The 20,562-nt window shown below is 56.1% G+C and overlaps 1 protein-coding gene across 1 annotated transcript in view; it reads right to left on the reverse strand.

Annotated features, from left to right (window-relative positions):
* Nucleotides 1–15,187, reverse strand: part of EBF4 (EBF family member 4) — a 59,558-nt gene extending 44,371 nt beyond the window's left edge. The window contains exons 1-6 of the mRNA XM_072800299.1: nt 14,846–15,187; nt 14,209–14,330; nt 3,291–3,447; nt 3,078–3,141; nt 2,854–2,909; nt 1,340–1,413 (exon numbers count right to left, since the gene is read on the reverse strand). Of these exons, the coding sequence (XP_072656400.1) occupies nt 1,340–1,413; nt 2,854–2,909; nt 3,078–3,141; nt 3,291–3,447; nt 14,209–14,330; nt 14,846–15,187 (815 nt within the window). The remainder of the gene's footprint in view (nt 1–1,339; nt 1,414–2,853; nt 2,910–3,077; nt 3,142–3,290; nt 3,448–14,208; nt 14,331–14,845) is intronic.
* Between the last annotated feature and the right edge of the window lie 5,375 nt (nt 15,188–20,562).

Raw genomic sequence — 20,562 nt, forward strand, 5'->3', positions numbered from 1 at the left:
GTGTGTGTGTGTGTGTGAGCGTGCACACACATGCTTCAGGTTGAGAATGCTGTGTCCTGGGACACCTGGATGGCTCAGCGGTTCAGCTCTGCTTTCGGCTCAGGGCGAGATCCTGGAGTTCAGGAATCGAGTCCTACATGGGGCTCCCTAAGGGGCGCCTGCTTCTCCCTCTGCCTGTGTCTCTGCGTCTCTCTCTGTGTGTCTCTCATAAATAAAATCTTAAAAAAGAGAGAGAGGGCAGCCCCGGTGGCTCAGCGGTTTAGCGCCACCTGCAGCCCAGGGTGTGATCCTGGAGACCCTGGATCGAGTCCCACATCGGGCTTCCTGCATGGAGCCTGCTTCTTCCTCTGCCTCTCTCTCTCTCTGAATGAATAAATAAATTTTTAGAGAGAGAGAGAATGTTGTGTCCTGTCTCTGAGTATGGCATCCCTGGTCCAGAAGGCCTGGTCTCAGGAGCCTGGGATGAGAAAGGTCCTTCGCAGGGACCTGGAGAGCCCAGTCCTGAGTGTAAGACTGGCCAAGAAACCCTTGCCCCAAAGGCATGTTGCTCCCGGAGGATTCAGGAAAGGCAGACTGCAGGCCACCTCCAAGGTCTCTCTTTGTCTCTGGACACTTTTTATATATATAGCAAAGAACTCAGATTGTAAGCATGCAGCTCAGGAATTACCAAAAAGTGAGCCCACTCAGGTAACCAGTACCCAGACCACGAAAGGCCACATGATCAGCACCTCAGAAATCGCCCCCCTCCGCCCCACTTCTTCCTTGTCACTACTATTTCCAAAGGCAACCAATGTCCCAAACAGATTTTTGAACATGATTTTCTTTTCCATGTATAAGGGACTGCCTCTTAAGACCCTGTATGATGGGCATCTCATGGGGAGACCTTGCCTAGAAATGCCAAGCTCTGGGGTAACAGGGAAGAAGAGCCAAGAGCTCTGTCCGCCCCACCCCCACCTCCCCTGGGAAGGCAGCAAACCCTGAGGCTCACCTAGGAGGCAGCAAAGTTTCCTCTCTCTAGCTCCAGAGCTAATCCAGGAGGCCTAGCCCTGCCCCCACCTCCCCTGCAAGCCTCCCCTGAGCTTTATTAGTTAAGCTTTCCAGTGGTGGCAGGAGGCCTCTTTTACAAAAACACTTGGAGAAGCCACATAAACAGGCCAGGCTAATGGGGCCTCAAGGACCCTCTCTTCAGCCAGCACTGTGCTCAAGGGCCTCCCTCCTCCCTCCTCGCCTCCCCCAACCCGGCTTCCTCAGGGAGCTGTGAGGGGCGTGATGGCAGTGGTCAGGGGCAGGGCCTGAGGGGGACCAAGGGGCAACGTGCAGGTGACCCAAACCTCCTCACCTGCACATGATCTCATGGGTGAGCAGCACTCGGCACATTTCGGGGTTCTTGTCCTGCCCCTCATAGATGATGGCCTGGGGGAGAGGGGGTGTGCACAGGCTCAAGGGGAAGGAGGCTCCTCTTAAATCCAGGTGTAGGGGAGAGATGGGTCCTGCCCCCAGGGAAGATCATGCCCTCCAACTCGCTCTGGGGTGCCCAAGAAGCCAGAGCTGGGATCTGGGCTCCCCAAACCAGGACCACCACCAGAGGGCTGCAGTGGGCAGGAGTGGCATCAGGTAGGTCTACAGATTCTGTTTGTCCACAGGCAGCTCTTTCCAGAGCCAGCTTTGTTTGGGGCCAGGGAAGTCCCCAGACCACAAGGTCAGGCTGGGTGGGGTAGACACACTCCGTGTCCGCTGTTCCCACGCCCCTAGTGGACCTCTGCCTCCTGCTCACAAGTATTGTCCCTCTGGGCTTTCCTCATTGGTTTGATTCCTCTCTCCCTGGACCTCTTCCAACCCCTTCTACACTTGTCCCCACACAGTCCCACTGGCCACTGTCTGGTCTGCCTCCCATACCACAGTGACCACAGGCTTTCTAGAAACAAACCATTTCTTCCTCTATGCTAGGATTGGGTAGAGGCTGCTGGAAGACTGTGGGAAAGCCTGTCTCCACCTTGCATTCCAGGCCGCGGATAGGCTCATTTGTGACTCAGCCCTGTTCCTTACCAGCATGCTTGAGGTCTCTGAAAAGCCCTGACACTCTGGGGCCCTGCCTCGGGCAGGATCCATCAGGATTTACTCAGGTTTCAATTTTTCCAAGCTCCTAACGCTGGCCCCCGAGCCTCCTGTGACCTTCCATCTCAGCAAGGAACTAAGGATCTGCAATAGAAGCTCTGGGGCCCCACCTAGTCCCCTTTACTGGACCAGTGTGCCTATCCCCCCAGCTGTGGTTAGTGTAGGCTGCTATAAGGGCTTTCTCTTGAGAACTACTCTCAGCAGATAGGAGCTGCCTAGCTTGGAAACATCTGGAAGGTTACACTCTCCCCTTGGAAGTGGTCCCCAGCCAACAACTGACTGATACAGGGTACAGTGATCCCGGAGTCCCAGGATCGCGTCCCACATCGGGCCTCCTGTCTCAAGGGGGACGACTTTGGTGCCATTCCTTCTCTAGAACTCCCTGGGGATCAGTCTGAGGCTAGACCACATCCTTGCTGAGCCCTGCTCAGCCTTCTCTGTCCTGCTTCCCTTCCTCCCTGTCTCTTGAGAGCTTTACCCCTGCTTTCCTGTAAAGCACAGGCACCTGAATGCCCATCTAGACTGGTCTTCTAGCAGATGCAACCTAAGACAGGGCCTTTGTACAAATACTGTCTTTTCCTAGATTGGAGGGCAAAGCCACACATCCTCCTGCCATAGGAGCTGGACCAGTGCAGATGAGGAGCACAGGAGAGGCTGGGGCAGGGCTAAGGAGGCTCACTCAGATGGGGTTCCAAGAGGATGGTAAGGTGGGCGCGAGCATGCCCTGGGCTGGCTCACCTGCTTGGACATGGAGTCAATGAGGCGCACATAGAGGTCCTGCTCTGTCCGAAGTCCTAGGGTGGGGAGGCGGAGAGGGCTTGCTGTGACCTCTAGTGACTCAGCTACACTCCACCCCCTGCCCCCTGGAGCCAGCCCCTCCTCAGCCCCGAGGAATGGGACAGCACATGTCACCCAAGGTGCGGGAACCCAGACCTCCTGGGGCAGTGGCAGGACTCGCTCACCATTGTTATACACCAGCCGCAGGCGGTAGTGGATTCCGTTGTTGGTCTTTTCAGCCCCGGGTTCCTGCAACCGGAAGATGGGGAGGACGGACGCTCGGACGCTCGGTGTTCCCACGCACCCTCCGCCTCCCCGCCCCCCGTTGGGCTGCCGCGCGGGGTGGGGGGGTCCCTGAAGCCCCGCCCCCCCGCCCCAGGAGCCCTCGAGCCTCTCACTCGGTCCTTTTCCACGAAGTCGATGAAGGCCGTGCGCTCCACCTCCACGGGCTGCCCCTGCCGGTCATACATGGCCAGCACGAAGTGGAAGAAGTTGGATTTCCTGAGGTTGGACGGGGGCTGCTTCTCAAAATGCGCGCGTGCCAGGCCCACGCCGCTGCGAGGAGGAAAGGGGGTTGCAAACCACCGGAGGCGGGCCCGGGAGAGAAGGACCCCGGCGCCTCGGGGGCGCCTCTGACCCGGCAGGCGGGCTGCTCAGGGCGCGCGGCCGCGGCCAGGGCCTGGGCAACAAGTCAGACGGGACGGGCCCATTCCACCACCCCTGCCAGGGATCTCGTCCCGGACACGCCTCCGCGGACGGCGGTGACCCCAGCCTGCTCTCCTGGGGACAAGAAACACAGCAGGTGGTAGCGGAGGCACCCTTGCCAGGCCACCTCCCAGGCTTTTCCCTGGGCCCCACATTTTGAAAGGCAGATCTCTAAAACCAGAGGTAGGCATTGCCCATCTAACAGTCCTGTGACTGCCCCTGAGAGCGTCAGAGGGCAGCTAGGAGCTTCTGGAGCAAATAGCCCCCTGTCCCCCAGCCCACCATTGGGTTCATGAGCCTGTGGCATCATCTGGAAGATGATGGTGATGGTGATGTCCTTCAGATTCTCAGAGACATTGAACTGTCCCCAGCCGGGACCCTAGGCTATGTCTGAAGGCAGGGGGTGCACCCCTCAGGTGTACAGGGACTTGCCTTCACACTTTGGGAAAGCTACATACTGGCTCCCTTGGACAGGAGGATCTTCTGCTCTAGCCACGCCAAGGGCTTTCTCCTGGCTCATCAGAAATGAGTCCAAGGGACGCTTGGGTGGCTCAGTGGTTGAGCGTCTGCCTTTGGCTCAGGGTGTGATCCCGGAGTCCCAAGATCGCGTCCCACTTTGGGCTTCCTGCATGGAGCCTGCTTCTCCCTCTGCCTGTGTCTCTGCCTCTCTCTCTGTGTCTCTCATGCATCAATAAATAAAGTCTTTACAAAAAGAAAAGAAAAAAAAGAAATGATTCCAAAAAGGGGCACCCCCAGCTGGCTCAGTTGGTGGACATGTTCTTGATCTCTTGATCTCGGGGTTGTGGGCTCAAGCCCCATGTTGGGTGTAGAGAGAGATTACTTTAAAGTAAAATCTTAAAAAAAAATAAAAAAAATAAAGTAAAATCTTAAAAAAAAAAGAGAGAGAGAGAGAAGAAAAAGAAATGATTTCCAGAAGCAAGGCCTGGCTGGGCAAGAGGAAGAGGAGAAAAACAAAGGCTCTGTTCACCAAGTATTTCTTCAGCCCCAGAGATGTACCAAGCCCAGGACACACGGCACTGAGTGGGGCCAGAATTAAATGCCTGGGAGAGAGGGAAGACAGATACAGAGAGCTATAACACAAGACAAAGTGGTGAGTGTTCCCTAAAAGATGTTACTATACAAAAAACAAACCCATAGAAGCAAAGGAAGAAAAAAAGGAATTATTTCTGCAAGAGTTGAGAGGAAGCCTTCATGGAGATGGTGGCTTTCCCCCCCGGTTCTTGAGGAATGAATAGGAGTCCAACAGTTGTAGCAGGCAATGGGGCAGAACAAACAGCATGAGAAATGGCTGTGAGTGTGAGGGTTGGTGTCGCTGGACCACAGATTTTAGAAAGTGCAGTGAAGAGAAGAAAAAGTTGCATTGGAAGTGCCAAGTCTGGAGAGTCACAAAAACCAGGCCATGAGTTTAGACTTTCTTCTCTGGGCCAAGGTTTTGAAAAGTGTGTTCCTTGGGTCTCTCATGGGTTCAGATCCTCCCTCTAGAAAAGCTGCTACAGCCACAGTTGCTGGGAAATGAGGCTTTATAGCACACACAAGTGTATGTAGGGGTCCCTGGGACACCCTCCAGGAATAGACCTTGCTGGACTTGGCTGAGGCTAGTGCCCCCCATGTGTGGGTGCCATTTTGGCATGATCCCCACTTCCTGGGGATTTATGCCTTTGTGTAGTACCCTCCCAGACTGTATCTGGGTTGGTCTGTGTGGCCAATAGAATATGGCACAAGTGATGACATATGATTTCCAAGGTTAGGTTATAAAAGACATGGTGGCTTCTGCCTTGTTCTGTTGGATCAGTGACCCGGGGCAAAGCTGGCTGTCATGTTGTGAGGACACTCGAACAGCTGTATGGAAGGTCTACATGGAGAAGAACCAAGGTCTCTTTCTTACAGCCAGCACTTAGCTTGCCAGTTGTGTGAATGAGCCACCTTGGAAGAAGATCTACAGTCCCAGTGAAGCCTTCAAAGGATTGCAGCCTCAGGAGAAGCCCAAAGAACTGTGTGAGGTAATGGATGTTTGTTGTTTGACCTTGCTGAGTTTTGGGCTAACTTTATGTATCAATAGATAACTAATATGTCAATTTTGTTAAGGGACTAGGGTTTGAGAAATACAATGAAGGGCCAGCAGAAGGTTCTGAAGCCAGGCGGGGCTTAGAAGCTGCTGTGGGTGGGGAGGGTGCAGTGTGGTGGGAAAAGAGAAGCTGCCTGAGAAGGTGCCACAGGGATGCAGAGGAGAGCATGAGGGAGGAGGGAGTGCTGCCTTGAACCATTCAGAACAGAGTCCGTCCATCATGGATGTGCCACTGAGAAAATATCTGCCATATTCATCACTCCTTAATGCTGTTCTTCACATAATTTTAAATCAACTTACTTACTCTGCTTCATGCAAAACCATATCTGGGATATCCTGTTTTTACTCGTACATACTATAATAAATACATAAACAATAGAAGGACAATTGTTCCACCTCCTTAAGCCTGTGTGGGAGCCTCGCTGGTCCTTGTGAAGTGCTGATTTTAGGGGCAGAAGTGATGGGTCTTGCTAGTTTCTGATCAAGGGGGGTTGGAGGGCACCACCCATACCTACTCTTCCCCACCAAAGGTTCTTTCTACACGTGTCCCTTTCTTGGGGAGTCCTCCTCCCTCCAGCTTTCCACCTCCTCTGCCCTCTCCTCCTGTCCCTCTCAGGTGACCAAGTCCTTTCCAGGGACTTGATGGTCCAGCTCCCCATTTGCCCAGAGGCAGGGAAGCCCAAAGAGCTTTGATCACAGCAGGTCCCTGATTACTGCTGATGAATATGCTAATGAGGCAGCAACACTGACTCCTCCTTCTGGCCCCAGGTCAGGTTCCAGGACCACCTGAGGGGAGAAAAGGTGGAAAGGAGTGGGCTTGTGGAATCCTCCCATATCACTATGCCCCTTATTCCGTCAGCTAGACCAGAAAGGTGCCTGGAAGGCTCTCAGACAGAAGGGCTGGAGGGCTCAGAAAAGGGGCCTTACTTAATAGAGAAGGGGTGGATGCTGAGCAATGACCCAATCCCCTGCACCATTCAATATTCCCGTTCTTCACAGACACCCCTGCACGACCAGGCCAAGAGTAATCAGTGATGCTGGCATGAGTTTCCTTTCTCATCTATCTCTCTTGGCAATATCAGTCAGTCCTGGGCTGCCAGCTCCTGCCAGTCTTCTAAGGACCAGACCTGAGAAGTCTGGCCTAAGTCCCAAGCCAAACTCCCTTCATGGGGCTGCCCTCCATATAAGAGGGGATTCCTGGGGAGAGAGGTCAGGAAACCAAGGGAAAGGAAAGAAAGCAGGTACCCTGCCCCCTGCCCAGGGCCTGTGGACCACTATCCAGTGCTGCCAATGGGGAGGGGGAGGGGACGCAGAGGGGGTTGCACTGCCTCACATGCCTATGCCTGACCCCGAAGTGGGGTGAGGCTCTGTTCCACTTCTCATGAGGCAGACCAGTATCATCCTCCCTTCCCCACCTTGCTGAGTGGGTCTGAGGCACCCTCATCCTCCAGGGGTCACACCCACCCAGGTAAAACAATGGGACAAGTGGCTAGTTTGCAGTTCCTAGAGAGGATTAATATTAAGAACAGGGACAGAGGGGCACCTGGGTGGCTGGTTGAGCGTCTGCATTTGGCTCAGGTTGTGATCCTGGGGTCCTGGGATTGAGTCCCACATTGGGGTCCCTGCAGGGAGCCTGTTTCTCCCTCTGCCTATGTCTCTGCCTCTTTCTGTGTCTCTCATGAATAAACAAATAAAATCTTAAAAAAAAAAAAAAAAAAAGAAGGGTCAGCCCAGGTGGCTCAGCGGTTTAGTGCTGCCTTCAGCCCAGGGTGTGATCCTGGAGACCCGGGATCGAGTCCCACGATGGGTTCCCTGCATGGAGCCTGCTTCTCCCTCTGCCTGTGTCTCTGCCTCTCTGTGTGTGTGTGTGTGTGTGTATGTCTCTCATGAATAAATAAATAAATAATCTTTTAAAAAAAAAAAGGGACAGAACAGTATGAGTAACAGCTCCAGCCCCCCATCTCCTCGCCTCCCCCCACAGAACTCCAGAGTGGGCAAGACCCCTGCTGGGCACACCCAGGGCTACTCCTGCTCTGTGAATGTCTCTGGTTTACCCTGTTCATACCCCTGCTGGACATGTGAGAGGCTCAAGGTGAAATAGAAAAAGTTTTGCTTCAAAAAGCCATTCTCTTACTTCCTATGAACAAGAGACAGATAATCACAGAAGGCTCAGTGCATCAGCAAGAACATGAGGTGGATCTGGGCTATCTCTTCCTTCTCCTGGTTCCTCTGTGCACCTCCACTCCCAAAGGGCAGTAGGTGACCAATCCACATGCCTAAATGAAAGTGCAAACCCCAAAGGGAGAGGGTTGGGGAGGGGAGAGACTTTAGCTTTCCCCCCCTTGGGAAGAACTGATGCCCTTGTAATGAGAAAACATATCAAAATTAAAGAACAGAAAGAAAGAAAGAGAGATTGGCTCAGACAGTTCAGAAAATGGACACAGGGGTTGGCAGAGAGGTGGGAGTGCTCCTGCTGGGTGCAGCCTGGGTGCAGAAGTGTGGGAGGTAGGACTACTGTCTGCTCTCATACTAGCTTAGAGACGGATGTGGATGAAGGCCAATGTCTCTGAATCTGTGGTCTCCCAGGTGGGGTTGCCCTATACCACCACTGGGGTGAGGGGAGTAACTGCCAGGATGTCTACTGTTATGAATCCCTTATCTAAAAAGAAAAAAGGGAAGCAGGAGTAGAGTCCCTGAAGTCTGGAGAGGCTACGATTCAAATGCCAACCGCTTACGTGGGAGGTGATTCCAGCAAACACTTGGCTGGGCTGGGGAATAAGAAAGAGAAGGAAAGGCACTCCTTTAAGGGTGTATTATCTATGAGTTACCACTGTGGGCCACTGCAGCTCGGTCCTGGTGGGAGCTCGGGAAACAGTCCAGAACAGGTGCTTCAGAGTTATCTGCCAGAGGGCTGGAGGAGGGACCTGGGATAGTTATCCACCAACGTGGCTCCTGGGGCGTCATTTCTGGCGTGCAAGTGGGCAGAGCTGGCTCTGGCAGCCTAAGAAAGTCTCAGGAAGCAGACGATGGGAGAAGCAGACCCTTTACCAATGGCCCGGGGGCGGGGGGGTAGGGGATATGGGTGGGGTAGGGTACCAAATACCAGCCATCCAGAGGCCAGCAGTGTGTTAGAAGCTGGTAAAATTACAGCCCCAAGGACTGACTGCAGCCTGGCAGATAGGCATAAGAACTGCCTCACCTGGTACATGTGTTGCTGGAGCCTGTAATTCTGAAAAATCTCATTCACTTAGCATCATTAGCGCACAAAGTATGCCACATGGGTGCCTTTTCCAGATAAATGCAGCTGAATGACGAAAACAGCCACATTAATCACTTTTGTGAGACTCCAAAAAGAATTACATATCTCTTGGCTTACTTAAAAAGATTGTTTTCAAAAAAAAAAAAAAAAAAAAAAAAAAAAAAAAAAAAAAAAAAAAAAAAAGATTGTTTTCGACAAAATGTCCAAAAGAGTTTCCTATCAACTCTGGAGTGTGCTGAGGGGTGGGGGGGCATTTGCTCTCATACTAAAGAACCCAGACATGGGAGGAGAAAGTGCTCATTTTCATATCTCTACCATGGACTGCTACCCCCCTTCCCATCTTCTGTTCTGGAATAGCCCATAAGTTGAAGGCGACAGTGACAGAAGAGCTTTGGTTTGCGCAGCTACTTTATGGTCTGCGGACACCTGCTTTGTAGCAAGCATGGATGTGCATGGGCTTCCTGAGTACTATGCGGGGAACCCAGGTTAAAGTTGACACCAAGGACAACCCGACCTTCACAGCTGAGGCCATTCAGGTGGCCTGTGCTTGGGGGACGTGTGTGGGGGCTGCAGAGCTATCTGGCTGCTATTACTGGGGTCTCAGCGCTCCCTGGAGATGCTCCTTCGCAAGGTGGGGCAGGATCCACCAGGGCCCTTCTCCGGGTAGCTGCTGGACCCTGCCACAGCATTCTAGTTCAGAGAGCACTGCGCCATCTCAGCTATGTCCTCAGGAGGTCACTTGGGGCTCCCCACAACCCTGACTGCATGCTTATAATAATTATGAGCAATTTAAAACAGGTATCCCAAACCCCTCAGAGGACAAGTGTCCCAGGCTGGAGTTTGGCCTCCCACAGGGGTATCCTTGGACCTTCTGGCCATCCCCCCATCCCCCACCAAATCCGAACTCTTGCTCGCCCTGATAGCCCAAGGTTCTGAGCAGTGCCTTGGCTTCGGCCTGATCTGCCTCAGAATCTGGGATGCTGGAGAAATGGGGATAAGCCCCAAGGTCATCTGCAATAGGGGGAAGCTCCTTTCAACCTGTCCTCCCCCACAGGGTAGAAGGAACAAAAAGTATATGTCTCCTGTGTCTCATCTAGTCTCAGCTTTCCCTGAAGTCTTGGCTAATTGCAACCTTTCTTCTCCCCATCCTGGCCCACTACCTAGTTCTCTCTTTTCTCTGTGTGCTCTCTTCCTCTAAGTGTCCCACTGGCCCTGCTCCCTCCTAACTGATAGCCATTGCGCTGGGCCTGGCATTCCTGGCTCCAGCCTAGATCTGTTGGCCTAGCCCTGCCAAACCCAACTACAGAGGTTAGCCGAGCCACAGACCAGGAAGATAAAAGCAGCCCACTGGGGCATGCCCACCTTGATGAAGTGGGCAGAGGGGGGACCTGGAGGCTCTGAAGCTGTGTCCAGAGGGAGGGGAGGCTTTGGGGCTGCTTCATATTCCTTACTCCCACTGCCCATGGGGCCAGGGAGGTAGCAGCAGCAGCAGCAGCAGCAGCAGCAGCAGCGGCGGCGGCGGCGGCGGCGGGTGGGCTCACCTGCCACAGGAAGTTGTCTCAGCCACCAATGTCCCCCCAGGGAGGTGGGGGGAGGGGAAGGATCTCACTAGAGCCAGCTCCCCCACCCCTCCTCTTGCCATCCATTCCACCTAAAGGCTGCCCACCGTGCTTCTCTCTGCCCACCCCCCTCACCGCCCACCCACAGGCCTGCCTGCCAGGTCCCAGGCTGAGGAGCGGCTATTAATTATTAAAGCAAACAAAAGCATTTCCTAGCAGGGAGGCTAGCGCGCAGCTGCTTACAGGAAAGGCAGCCCAGCTGGCTTTCTCAGGGCCTGCTTGTGTGCTGGGATCCGCTTGAGGGGGAGGGCGGGCTTGGGTCCTGCAGGGGTCTTCCTGGGCTGGGAACCACATCAGGAGGGGAGGGGTGAGCACCCAAGCAAGAGGATGCGTTGCAGTCTGGGAAACACGGGTTGTGGCTGGCCGTCTGCAGACTTGGAGATAAAGTGGCAGCACTGGCCAGGGGTCCTTGTGCAGAGCTCACCACTGGGAAGATCCTGCCAGGCCCCACTGAGCCAGACTTCCCTTCCCTCCCCTATCGCTTCCAGAGCAAGGGCACAGGGCCTCTCTTTTTTCCCTACCTCTCTTTTGCTCAGAACTTTCCTTCCTGTTGGGAGAGCCTCCCTCACTGATCTTGGCAGGTTCTGGGCCTTCTCCATCTCCACCTTCTGTAAAACTTGGCGTCATAAACCTGGGAAGCAGCAGCTGCCCAGTATCTGGCTCTTGGAGCCAGGTAGATGCTGGAGGCCACCAACACGGGGAGGGGAGCCCAACAGAAAGGGTTCTGGAAACTTTCTAGCATGCACTCCTGTCTCCTTTGGCAGATACTATTGCCACCCTGGGTGTTGTGGACACAAGGACAAATAAGCCACCATCCTTGACCTAAAGGGAGGCATGGGCTGGTGGGGCACAGCTGACTCTGGCCTGTGGCCAGCATCCTTGGTTAGCCCTGAGAACTCTTCCTGAGGTCTGGGTGGGAGGGTGCTGATAGAAGAGGGGCTGGGGTGGGTCCCCCCCCAGACCCAAAGACTTTATTCAGTGCACATGTGGGTGCTGGGGCCAGGGGAACTGTTTCAAGAAGCATCATTGGATGCCAAGCATCATGACAGGGCTGGAAGGGGGTTTGGGGTCAGACAGTGGTGAGCCCTGAATGCTGAATACCTGGGAGGAAGTGGGGGTGACTGAAGTTTTTAATCTGAGAAGGGCAGGATAAAAGAATAAAAGTTCTTTGGAAAAATTGCTCTGCTGCCCACCCTCCACCCCCCTGCTGCAGGACATGGCATAGTTTTCGGGGAGATGTGAGAAGCTGGGGCTGGGGCAGTGGGCTAGGAGGCTGAGGTGGTAACCAGAGGTAGATTAACCTTCAAGCCATGGAGGAAAGAGGTGCAGGGCAAGGGGTGGCTATTATTAAAAGTTGACCTCGGGCATGAAGAGATATCTAGAAGCCTTGACAGTCAGGAGGCTGTGAAGCAAGGCATCAAAGACAACTGGCAGATCCCAAGCAGGCTTGGGGAACAGTGTTCCTGGGAAACTTGAGAGAAGGCAGGGAGAGGTTGAAGAGGGAGGTAGGGAAGGGGAAAGGAATGTTTGTTGCTGCTGTTTCAGGGTGGAAAGATCTGAGCCAAGAACTGGGGATGTGTGTGTGGGGGGGGGGGGGGACTGAGACACAAATGGGAGAGATGATGGGCCACTTTGAGAGGAATGAGGAGAAAGGATTAGCCTGCTCCCTCATGGAAGGAGGTGGTCCAGAGTCAACCAAATGGGGGCCGGGGTTTGCTCCTAATCTGTGTCTCTGGACTTGCAAATAAGGAGCCCAGGCCTGAAGAAATGCCCCTCTTCAAACTGAGGAAGCTTTTGGGGTCCCAGTGATGTGGCCCCCAGGACTTAGATTGGACACCTCAGTGCCACTCAAGACACTCCCCCCTCCCCCCACTGCTCCATGTGCAGACAGTACTGCTGATGGTCAGATCTTCTGGGAAAGGAGAGGATCCATCCCCACATTTCTGTACCCACATAGGCTACAAGAACCCCACATCTGCTTCCACATCCTTCACATCTGCTTCCCCCTCATCAAACCTCCTGGCTTGACACAGGGACAGAAGTTCGGGTCAGAGAGAAATAGGAACCCTAAACCCCAGGAGCCCCCCGAAACTCTTCACCCACTCTTACAAGGAGCTCTTACCACAGCTGGTGGTGGAGAAAAAGATGGAACCCCCATTAAGGAACCGACCATCTCAAATTAAGTCAGAACCAACAGAAAACCAGGCAGGATACAGAACTGTATGCACAGTCCGAGAGAAAAAACAAAAAACAAAAAACACGTGAATGGGGAAAAAAGACCAGAAGGAAAAACACTAACATGTTGATGGTGGTTGTATTAAAAAGGTAGAATTTTGGTTTCTACTTACCAATTGTTCTGGAATATAGTTATAACATGAGCAAAACTATGTACTTAATTCACAGGCAAGACCTTCTCCTCTTGAAGAGATGAGGTACAGGGTCAGCGCCTCTTCCCCCCCCCCCCACCTCGGCCCCCAAGCACTCCCTGCTGACAGTCAACCAAGGACAGGAGTGCAGAAACACAGGACACAGGGGCCCTTCGCAGAGGAGACAAGGTGTGTGTGTCTGTTAAGGGAGGAGGCTGGGCTTGGGCTAGGAGTGGTGTCCCTGAAACAGGCCAGGGGAGGGGAATGTTGGGCCAGTGTGCCAGGCCTGGTCTGCCTGGCAACCCTCCTATCCAATCCCTTCAGGCTGCTGGACAAGCAGCTGCTCAGACCTCAGGGAAGCCCAGCTCCGACGTGCCCCAGAGGTCTGCAGAGGCAGTATCTCTACTCCTAACCACGGAGAACTCCCACAGGATATCGAACACCCCCTCTCAACACACACACATCCTGACGCTCACAAAGAGGGGCACAAAAAGTTTGCGGTCAGTTGTTGCCGGGTGTGTGTGTCTGTGTGTGTGCAGGTCAACAAATCCTTTACACTTCCTTTCCAAACCCCGGAGTTCATTCCGTACCCAGGCTCCGTGCCCAGACTCCTGCAAAGGCGGCAGAGGGGATGGGCATGGGTGCTGGGTTCCCAGGGGCCCTCTGCCTCCCCCAGGGCCCGCCAGGAAACCACTTTGCCGAGAGGTGGGACCTGATTGCCCGGCCCCAGCCCCAATCATTCCAGCCAGGGCGACTGTCCAGCTCGGCTCTTCCCCACTCTTCAGCCCCCTAGCCGCTTCTCTGGCTCCCCACCCACCCCTCCTTCAACTCTGAGGGGCGTGGGAAAGCAAAAAGGGGGCTGGGTTTTGTGCCTTTCGCGGCAGAGAGCCTCGGAATTGGACCAGGAGAGGCGCTGAGACTGCCCGCGAAGGAGCGGTTGTCGGTTACTCGACGGCCGGTGGCGGGGGTCACGGTTCAGGGACTGCGGGCAGCGGGGATCCCTTCTGCTCCAGAGCCGTAGATCGCCCGGCCCCCGAGCACAGTCAGAAATCAGAAATCGGAGCTGGGATCGCGGCAGCGGTGGCGGAAGCCCCGCCCCGGCCCGCCCCGCATCCTCAGGAGGAAGCAGAGGCGCCCGGGCCGGGCGGGCGGGCGGGCGAGCTGGCCGGGCGGTCCAGAGTTAGGGCTCCCCACCGCTCGCCCCAGCGGCCCCGCAGGCCGAGCGAGGGCGGCGCGCAGCCGTCCAACCCCGAGCGCGCCGGGTCGCGTCCGAGCGCTTACCTCTGCGCCGCGGTGCTGGCGTCCAGGATGCCCGCGCCCTGCATCCAGGAGCGCACCGAGCCCAAGCCGGCGGGCAGCAGCGGCTCCTCCTTCAGGTTCAGCCCGCCGCGGGGCAGAGTGTCCTGCGCGGGGAACATCAGGGCGCGCAGTCGGTGGGCGCCCCCGCCGCCGGGAACGCGGTGCAGCCGAGGCTTCGGGCGGCTCGGCTCAGCCCGACCCGACGGCAGCGGGCGCCTCCGGGAGCGCAGCGCAGCGCCCGGTCCCCGCGTCTCGGTGCGCGCTCGCCTCTCGGGCGCTCCCTCGGAGAAAGCGGGTCCGCGAGCGCCAGCGCCGGCGCCGTCCCCTCCCTCCCGGGGCGCGGGGCGGGGAGATGCAGGGATTCCCCCGCGGCCTGAGCGCCGGCGGGCGGACTGCGAGCGGGGCGGGGAGGGCGGGAGCGGAGCCGGCACCGGGTCCGCGCCGAGGCGCCCCAGAGGCGCGCTCTGGCGGCTGCCCAGGGCCGCGGTCGTCGGAGGGGGGGCCCGAGCGCCCCGGGAGCTGCCTCCGGCGAGGCGGGGGCGCGGGGCCGCCCGCCCTTTCCCCCTCGCGCCCCCCCACCTCCCGCCCGCCCGCGGCGCCGGCGCGGGGCGCTGATTACCATCCGGGAGGCGGAGGCTGCGGGCGCGGAGCTCGGCGGCGGCGGCGGCGGCGGCGGCGGCGGCGGCGGCGGCGGCGGCGACAGCGGCGGCGGCGGCGGCAGGAGCAGCAGCAGCCGCGCGTCCCGGGGAAAGGCAGGGGCAGCGCCGGGCCAGCAGACGCCGCCGCCGCCGGAGCCCCGCGTGCCCCGGCGCCCCGGCCCTGCCGCAGCCCCGGGCGGCAGCACCTGGAGCAGCAGCAGCAGCAGCCCGGCCGACTCCCCCCGGGGCCCGGTTCCCGCGCCGCCCCGCCGCGGCCGCCGCCGGCCGCCGCTCCCCGGGGCCTGGCCGCGGGCCCGGGCCATCCCGCCGCCGCCGCCGCCGCCGCCGCTCCCGGGGGAGCGGGAGTCGAAGGGAGGGAGCGCGGGCGGGAGGAGGGATGGCGGGAGCGGGCGGGCCCAGGGGACGGGGGCCGGGGGAGGCGGGGGCGGGGCGGCGCGGCCGGCCGAGGGGCGGCCGGGGACGTGACATCATCGGGGGAGGAGCGGCTGGGCCCGGGCCGCCGCGGCGGGGCGGATCCTGGCGAGTCGGGCGCGGGGGCCGGGGGCTGCGGCCTGCCCGAGGCCGCGGGGAGGAACGGGGGCACCGGCGCGCCCTGGGAGGCCCGGGCAGGGGGCGGCCGGGCTGCGCGGCGCGGGAGCCGAGCCGAAGCCGGAGGAGCGCGCCACGCCGAGCTCGGAAACCTGTGCCGCGCCCGGGTCGCCGCGGGACGGAGCCCGGGCTTCTGGCCTCGCCGCCCTCCCCGAGCGCCCGCCGTAATTTCCTGCACTTGCTGCTCATTTCGACGCCTCCGGGCTTTTACTCTTGATGCTCTTCGCTCGCCCCCGCTGCCCTCCCGGCGTCTCTCCCGGCGAACCAGACCTCGGGTTACCCCCAGCCCGGGACTCCAAGCTCCCGCTCTGTCCTAGACTGGGCCGCAGACGGCCGGCCGAGCGGGTCCCTGCTCACCCCCTTCCCTGGGTTCCTAAACCCAAAGCGTTTAGTTTCCAGCCCGTGCCTTTCTGAAGCCTCTTGATTTCTGACTCAAGTTGGACACGTAGGGCTCAGAGTTAGGACTCAGAGCCCAGCGCATCTCCTCCTCTCTCCCCCAGCATCTTCCTTCGCAGATTTCATTCCTTTTTTAAAATTAGTTTCTGGCACAGAAATCCTCTCAGCCTTGTTTCTAGGGGCAGAGCCATTTCTGCCCCATGCCTCACACTCTGGCTTGATGTGTCCTGGCTGAGCTTTGAACACACCTGGAATGAGTCCAGTACTGCCCTGCAGAACAGCATGGGGGGCAGGGGGGGCCTGCCCTGCCTGCTGTTTGCCCTCTCAGGTACCCCTGGCATATCACTTTCCTGCCCCCAGCTGACTCCCATCCTCTGTTGGGGAGCCCCCATGTGTGCAGTCGGTGGTGCACCCCACGTTGACCTAGATGAGGGGTCCCAGGGGCACTGCCGGGCTCCCCTACCTTCTCTCTGACTTCTTTCCTCTTTACCATCCCTCTCTCTCCATGCATCTGCACCTGCAGGGCCTGTGGCTCCCACTCAGACTTCTCCAAGTGTCAGCTTTTACCCCAGGTGAGATGATCAAAGGTAGGTCTCTCTTTAAGGTGAATTCTTCTGCCAGGCCCTTTCTCCATCTCCTTATCTGACTCTACTCTTTGTTCTTCCCAGCGTGGTCCTGGATCAGCAGCAGCGGGGCAGCGGCAGCAGCACTTCCCGAGAGCTTGTTAGAAATGCAGAGTCTCAGGCTCTGCCCAGGCCTGCTGAAGCAGAACCTACATTTTAACAAGATCCCAGGCCATTTATGTACATGTTACGTTTGAGAAGTGTTGCTTTAGAGAATCCTCCTCCCCCAAAGTGTTCCATACTTGCTTCACCCCTCTCTACAACCTTCAACCCTACCTCTGGCTCTCTGAATTTCCAGCAAGCAGCCTACCTCTTACTTAATGGAGAGGATCCGAGGAATGGTGGCAGGGTCCTGCTGTCTCTCTCAGCCGTTTGTGGTTTCCACCCATTCTCAGTCTTGTCAACCATTCTGTTCTCTCCTTGCACCCCCAGTAACATGTGGGCTCTGGGGCCTCTTTTCTAAGTCCCGTCTTCTGCACCTCCTGGTGTTGCCCCATCTGATCGGTTTGGTTTGTGTCTTGGACCTCCTTTCCTTTCCTCTGCTCAGACCTCCCCATTCTTAAAAGAACCCTCCCCTTGTCCCCGCCTCCTCCTCCAACATGTGCCCCTCCTGTTTCTGAGAGTCTCTGGGAGCACTCCACCAAGGATGCCTCGCCTGCCCCCAGCAAGCCACTCCCGAAGCCCTAGTGGTCTGGCTCCCTTCCAGCTCTGCCGCTGTTTGCTCTCCTCTCAGGCCGCAGGCCCCCTGATTCCCTGCGGCACTAGGCTCTCCAGCCCCCCGCCTCCTGCACACACCCCAGGGAGAGCCATCCTGATGACCAGAGCTCTTTGCCTCTCTTGCCCCTGCAAGCGCCCCAGCCTGCCGTGCCTCCCTTCTTTCTCCCTTCTTTCCTCAGAGAGCCCTGCTCTTCCTTCCCCAGCCTCAGAGGCCGTCTTGGGGGCTTGATCTTCTAGTGGGGGCCTCCACCTTGAGTCTGCCAGTCCTGAACAGCAGATGGTGAGCTGGGTTTGACTCGCGGACGAGGGGAGCACCTGCCTCCACGGAGGGTCCCTAGCACGAATGCTCTGTCCCTGGGCCAAGAATGAGGGTGCTTTGTCTCTGCAAACCAGCCCTTCCTCCCACCCCCTTCCCTGTGTCTGTCCATGGCACCTTCTCCTAGTGCCCATCAGGCTTGGGGCCAGGAGTTCATCTCTGATACTTTCCTCACCCTGACCACAGCTACCTCCTGGTTGGATTGTAAGGGTTCACCCTGTAGGTCCACGTCCCTGCCTCGGTACCCACGGTGAATTATCTCTAACAGTGAAACTCACTTGTCCTCGACTGGACTCCACTTTGGCTTGGAGGAGAAATCTGCCCTTGTCTAATGCTGGCCTTCCTGGCTATCTCCCTGCCCCCAGCTGCACGCACCAATCACACTCCATCCTCCTACCATCACTTGCTTAGAAACTTCCAAATGACTCAAGTGGCTCCCCAAGTAGACATTTAGGGACTCAGTTTAGGAACAGTCTAAGCCCCTTTGATGCCTGATCCACATGTCTTTTGCCAGTCTTTCCTCCATTCCCTTTCTGTGAGAGTCCCTGGCTTGCCTGACACAGAAGATCTGACTCTTTCCCAAACACAGATTGCCACTGCCAACACCAGGCCTTTCTTCTATGGTTCCTCGGTGGTGGAGTGGGGGTGGGGGAGGGTATTGCCCTCACTATTGCCTCATCTTTCTTCTATGGGAGGCAACAGGGATCTTTTCATTATGGGGTTGAAGGGCTTTGCTATTGCAGATTTTCATGGTTTGAAAAGACTCTTCCCAAAGTAGACTTGGGGTCTAGGTGATCAGGGTTAACCTGGGGCAGAAAGGGGAGTTAACGGCACTGAGCTAGTAAGGCCAGCTTGGATGCGCTCCGGACTTGTATGGGTTTATATGCTATATTAACCACACAGACTAGAAAGAAACCAACCAGGATGGTGTTCGTGGCTTCCTAGGGACTGAGGCCCTGAGAAAGGCTTCTGGGCTAGAGCCACTGAACCAAGGGGTGAAGCCTTTGGGTGATGAGGGTATCAGTTGGGCCAGCAGGTAGAAGGCCAGTGAGCAAATTCTGAATCAGTCCTCGTGGTTGGAGGTAGGTATCTCTGCTTTAGATCCAGCAAGTTTGTTTCTTGGAACTCCAGTTGTGTTTTTATGTTTTGTGCTTTGTGGGTACCACAGTGTGGGGGTGAGAGACCTGTGAACGAACACTCAGTGTCATTCCAGAGTGAGTGACCTGGGCTGTTAGAGATGCAGGGGCAAGTACTAGAGCCAGTACAGGAGCGCCTGAACCTGAGACCAAGACGATACGTATGTGTAAAGGCGAGTGGAACTGAATGCCTGGGTTTGCTGTACTTGCTTCAAGGTGGAACCTTTTAGCACCTGGAGCATCACAGGTGATGTGGAGGAGCATGGCTTTTTTCCTGTAGGCCTGGGCCTTAAAACAGTATTTTAAAAACCAGCAGAACACCCTCCCACCTTCCCTCCCTAGTCTCTCTTTCTTCAAAAGGGGGTGCAACACCACGGAAAACAAATCTAAGGTGGTGCATTAGGCAGGCTCCTGGCCAGGCTGTGTGTTGAGCCATAGCGCCCCCTGGAGGTACCAGAGTGTCAGGTACTTGGATCCACTTCAAGGTCAAGTTCTCTTGATAGGTATTATTAATATGTAGACAGAATAAAAATATTAAAGCATCCACTAAATATGGTTGTTCACATGTTCCATGAAGGAAGCGAAAATGCCTGGGGCCATCCCAGAAGGTTTCCCGGTGGGTATGTCCCAGCTCTCAGCCTTCCTCCTCGTTGACTTAACCTGTTGTTGGGGGAAAGACCCACACTACAGATGGTAGTTTTCCTTGCAGTCCCTCCCATTCCTGAATGTAGACTGAATTATCAACCTTGAATAATACACAACAGAAGTCAACACTTTGGCAGAAGAGTTGAGCTCCTATCTCCCATTTCTGGGCTGGAAGAAAGACTGCATGTCCCCTCAGTTCTCCTGGTTGTCCATGCCCCTACCAATCAAAAGACCACCTAGAAGACAACCAGTCTCATCCTCACCAAGGAAGAGAAACAGAACTGTTTTACCTGATGTGGCAGTATGTGCACAAGGCCGGCCCCTCTGTTCACCTAGTAGCTTTCAGAGAGGGCCCAGGACCTGCAGATTTCCAAGCCCATGCAGTAGAAGCATCCAACACTGTCCCTGGAGGGCAGTCCCTTAGCTATTCACAGGCCATGGTGGAAAATTGGAAAGAAAAGTATGGAAGTATGATAATATGTATATTTCTTTGTGGGGCTACATCGGCCTCCTTTTCTGATGGCCATGGGGTCAGCAGGAAAGGAAGCCCTCATGTCTGAATAAAGCAGGGTAGGGTGAGGGGAGTGGAGGAGGGTGGGATGGGGCTGTTTTTCACCTTGTTCTGGATGAAGTGGGGAGAGGGCCTGGCACAGGCCAGTTCTCCAGGAGACTTAAGCATCAGGGACCTTCATCCACACAGACCGCTTGCAAGGCCCTTTGAAAGCTCCTTGCAATGTGTTCCCATGGTTATAGATAATGATGTATGTGAAAGTCTATATTTTTCTTCTGAAAGGGCCATACCCCCTCTGGTTGTATGAGCTTCAGGCTCCCCTGAACCTCCATCTTCCCACAGGACCTAAGTTGGGTAGGAACCATTTAGGTAAGAGATACTAAACTAAGGCAGGGGTGCCCGGGTGGCTCAGTGGTTGAGCATATGCCTTTGGCTCAGGTCATGATCCCAGGGTGCTGGGATCGAGTTCCTCGGCAGGATCCCCTCAGGGAGCCTGCTTCTCCCTCTGCTTATGTCTCTGCCTCTCTGTGTGTATCTCTCATGAATAAATGAAAAACAAAAACTAAGGCAGGACAAGGGGGAATGAGAGAAACAGAAGAGATATGTTTTAATGGACAAGGGCTGTCACCTACTGACCTGTAGCTCTTACTGAGGGGGATTTTTGTATCTTCTCTGGTGTCATTATTCAGAACAGTGCCTGGCACACAAATACTTGTGTAATGAATATTTGTTTGGGAGGTAGACA

This window comes from Canis lupus, chromosome 26, assembly GCF_048164855.1.
Source record: "Canis lupus baileyi chromosome 26, mCanLup2.hap1, whole genome shotgun sequence".
Lineage (NCBI taxonomy): Eukaryota > Metazoa > Chordata > Mammalia > Carnivora > Canidae > Canis > Canis lupus.